The sequence below is a fragment of the Setaria italica genome, chromosome I (genome assembly GCF_000263155.2).
Source record: "Setaria italica strain Yugu1 chromosome I, Setaria_italica_v2.0, whole genome shotgun sequence".
NCBI lineage: Eukaryota > Viridiplantae > Streptophyta > Magnoliopsida > Poales > Poaceae > Setaria > Setaria italica.
Genome location: NC_028450.1, coordinates 20,759,877 through 20,763,725, shown reverse-complemented (window position 1 = coordinate 20,763,725; position 3,849 = coordinate 20,759,877). Strand labels below are relative to the sequence as shown.

At 50.6% G+C, this 3,849-nt stretch overlaps 1 protein-coding gene across 1 annotated transcript in view; it reads left to right on the top strand.

Moving 5' to 3' along the window:
* The window catches only part of LOC101768043 (microtubule-binding protein TANGLED1), a 1,865-nt gene extending 730 nt beyond the window's left edge, over positions 1 to 1,135 (top strand). The window contains 3 exon segments of the mRNA XM_012844980.2: positions 3 to 225; positions 228 to 442; positions 444 to 1,135. Coding sequence (XP_012700434.1) covers positions 3 to 225; positions 228 to 442; positions 444 to 884 — 879 coding nt within the window. The 3' untranslated portion in view covers positions 885 to 1,135.
* Positions 1,136 to 3,849: the final 2,714 nt, after the last annotated feature.

Below are 3,849 nucleotides of genomic sequence, written 5' to 3'. Positions count from 1 at the left end.
AGTTCGGCTGCGCCGCATTGGGCGGCGGCGGTGGCGGCGAGAGCGCGCATTGGCGGCGGATGTCTCTTCCAGCCATGCTGCTCGGCGAGACCGTGCTAGAGATCGTGCAGGCCAGCCAGTTCGCTCGGGACATCGTCGCGGTGGCCGGCGCTACGAACCGGGAGCCCCCGAGGACTCCGAAGCCGGCGCCCAGGACCAGGAAGCCGGCAGCGGCGGAGCAGACGCCCTCCGCGCGCGGCGCGCCCGGGAGAAGCAGAGCCATCGGGGCGGCGGCGCGGCGCGTGGCGCCGATGCCGCCACGCCGCCTTCGCGCGGCCGTGTTCGGTCCCGGATCCAGTTCAAGCCGGCCTCGCCGGTCGCCCTGGGCCGGCCGTCGGTGTCCGCCAACCGGGTCTCCCCCAAGAACCGGCCGTGGGCCAAGAAGGCGGTGATGTTCCCGAACCCCCGCGTTCCACGCCTCCACCTCCTACGCCGCCGCCGACGCGTGCGCCACGCCGTCGCCGTCCAAGAAGCAGAAGCGGTCCTACAAGACGCGGTCCCCGGTGGCCGCCCGGCAGACCCCGCACAAGTTTCTGGTGAAAACGCCGCCGAGCGCGCTAGGGTCCAAGCTCAGGAGCCACGGGAAGGCCCTGCCCGCTAGGTCCGCCGCGGTATCCCCACCGCCGCCCAAAGCGCAGGCGTCACCAGCCAAGACCCGGCGCTGCTCGTTCTCCCCGTCAAGGTTGGCGACAAGGCTCGTGTCCCCGATCAAGGCGAGGCTGTCGCTGGGCAGGAGCCGAGACAGCGGCGTCGGTGCTGGCGGTGGCCCGATGAGCGGGCTGAAGCAGCGGCCGGGTGTCAATATGACCGTGCGGACGGTGTCAAGCAGGATATCGTCGAGGTGATCTTCGTGTCGTCTTCAGCATCTTGCGAAGTATCGGCCGCGAGTACAGATTGCAGAGTAAGAAGGGAATTCAGTTGGTCTCCTTCTGAATAAGCTGCTCTGCTGGGAAAGAAATTCCTTTCTTGGGGTGCTTACACATAACGCCTATCTGTAATTTTCAGTGATCCTTGGTGATAATACATGGTGGTCTTCTCGACCGTATAATCGAAAGGCAAAATTTACAATCTTAGTGCCGTTTTTTTTAAAATGAAATCTCTCTCAATCCGTACGGACAATCATAATTCATAGAACGACAATGCCTGACGATTGTTCCAAATTTGTGATTCGTTCATACATTCTGGTCAGTTGTATTTTGAAGTCCTCTCTTTTGCACAGATCAGATCAAGAGTAGAGGCGACTAACAAGGCAGCAAAGCCAGCAATCGGAGGTCGTACACTCCCCCAAATTCTGTGTGAACCAGCAACTAACTGAAGACAAGCCGGAACGGAACATCACCAGTTGGTTGTCGGACGCCGAATCCATGGAGTTAGATTCGGGAACCATGAGCGCAGTGGTTAATGGCTATATTGGAGGAACAGACTTGGGAGGACAAAATTGGGCAAAAATGCTGGTTTGGTCACATAGGTGTGGGGAGCAGCCGTTGTCTGCGGTCTCCTAGCATGTGCTCATCTGACTACAGAGGTTTATGAGCATGAAACTCTGATGAGGGTACTAGAAAATGATGACCCATGCTTCCCAAGGGGATCCTCTGAAGCACGTCGATTATCTTTTCGCTGACACGTGAGGCCCACATCTGCCGGGCCCGTATGTCACTCAGTTTACATGGTTTTCTGCACAAATTCTAGCCCTTGTTTACTTCGCGAATTTGGGAGGTGCCAGATTACTGTAGCAACACTGTAGCGTTTCGTTTGTATTTGTGAGTTATTGTCCAAATATTGACTAATTAGGCTCAAAAGATTCGTCTCGCAAAGTACAACAAAACTGTGCAAATAGTTTTTGATTTCGTCTACATTTAGTACTCCATGCATATACCGCAAGTTTGATGTGATGGGGAATCTTCTTTTTGCATAGTGTTAAAGTTGGGAGTTTGGAGGTAAGAGAACAAGGCCTAGGTGATGCTACATCACATATTTACCCGCTGAAATTGAAGCAAGTACGACTGATTGTCCGGCTGTAAATTCTCATATCTTGAACCTTGAGCTTCTCTTGTGACGTTTTCTGTGTCTCACGATGGCCCTTTCCCCCTACTCGTGCTCGCCATCTCCACCCATCTCTTGAGCAACCTTCTCTGCCCTACTGAGCCACCAAGGTACTCCACCGCCTGTCACTGGCGGCATTGCTGCTCCGTAATATCCGGACCTCCTTGAGACCTTGACTAGAAGATCAAAGAGATTACGATAACCACAGTTGGATTCAAGAGCACGATAGGAAGAACAGAGGGAGCAGGTAAAGAACGTTCAGATCATTTTCTTCGATGCCAGGCAAACATGACGGCTTCAGTACCATCCAAATTTCAGATTCCAGGAGTAGATGAATAATTGCAAATTTTTGTGTGACACACACGCACTCAACACAACCCACTACGGCCCACGGCCCACTTCAGACCCACGGCCTCCTCCCCAGCACGAGCAGTGATGAAATCGACTCGCAATCACAGCCCAAGGCGGGGGTCTGGTGCTGTCTGAATAAATGCTTTGCTGCAAAATTCCAATGCAAGCCATGCGGCAGCCGAGACACGACGTGTTATCTTCCTCCTGTTCAGCCGAAGATGACCAGAGGATTAATTAATTAGCTTCTGTTCTTGGCGTCACGACGATCCGATCAAAGCTTTTTTCTGAATGCAGTCCGTACGGGTCCAGCATTTCCGCCAGACCTGACAAAATCCGTGCGCCTCTCGTCTCCTCTCCTCCAGCGCAACACCTCACCCCCGTACATGCATCGATCGCTTGAGTTCACTTACCTCGTGTGCTCACGCTGTCCTCGCTGGCATCATGCGCGGCGGATCGCGCATGGTTTCTCCAGCATCGATCTGAAGCAAGTGCTAGCTGGACTCGAGTTTATAGCCTTTGCAACTAGGTCACTGTCGCTGCACTTCTAGTTCCTCCCTGTTTAACTAACGATACCGGCGTGTAGAGATCTGTCCATGGATTCGTTTTCCTTTTATCCCCAGCATTATGTGGATACAATTCCGCGTGGTGTCAACAAAATTATATTTTTTTAAAAAAACTAGAAATATATAATGTAGTTAGTAGTTACAAAAAGGAGCACAACTCCTTTATTTTTCATCGAAAAAATTCGAATTTTTTTCGTAAGACCGAAAGAAAAGATTCTCTAATCTCTATTGATGTGTCAATGATAAGTAAGGCTCATTTTGCTGATAATAGTACATATTTGATTGTGCAAAATTGCAGCGGTGGGAAAAGATTACCTAAAAAAGGTGGTGGAGACTACGATTCGTACGTGTAATCCCAAATAGTCAGCCAGTGCAATAATGCATCACGTGAGATTCGCGGCATCTTTGGGTTTATTTACCCTAATATTGATGCGCTTCGTTTACATTGTATATGGGCAGATCAGAGTACTGCCAGGATTAAGGAACCACAGCCAGTGTCTCTTTGCAGCCTTAATTTGCCTCATGATTGGTTACCTGTTTTTATTTCAGGATGATCGGTACGGTAACATTAATTCAGTTTTCAGGAGCAATTTACAGTTCGGAGAAATTATGATTTGCTTGTCTGAATTATGCTATTGTGTAGGCAATCCTACTTTGCTAGAGGATTATCTGATTAAAATCCGTAATAGGATATGGAATCGGTCCATTAACTTCATTCTAGTTAGCATTCAAACTTCTGAGTCAAATTATCCTTGGAACAATACAGAGTTCAAGTGTAGGAACATCAGCACAACTCCATCATGTGCTCCTCTGATAACTCTCTGCTTAGTAATACCAAAAAGTCAGAAAGTAC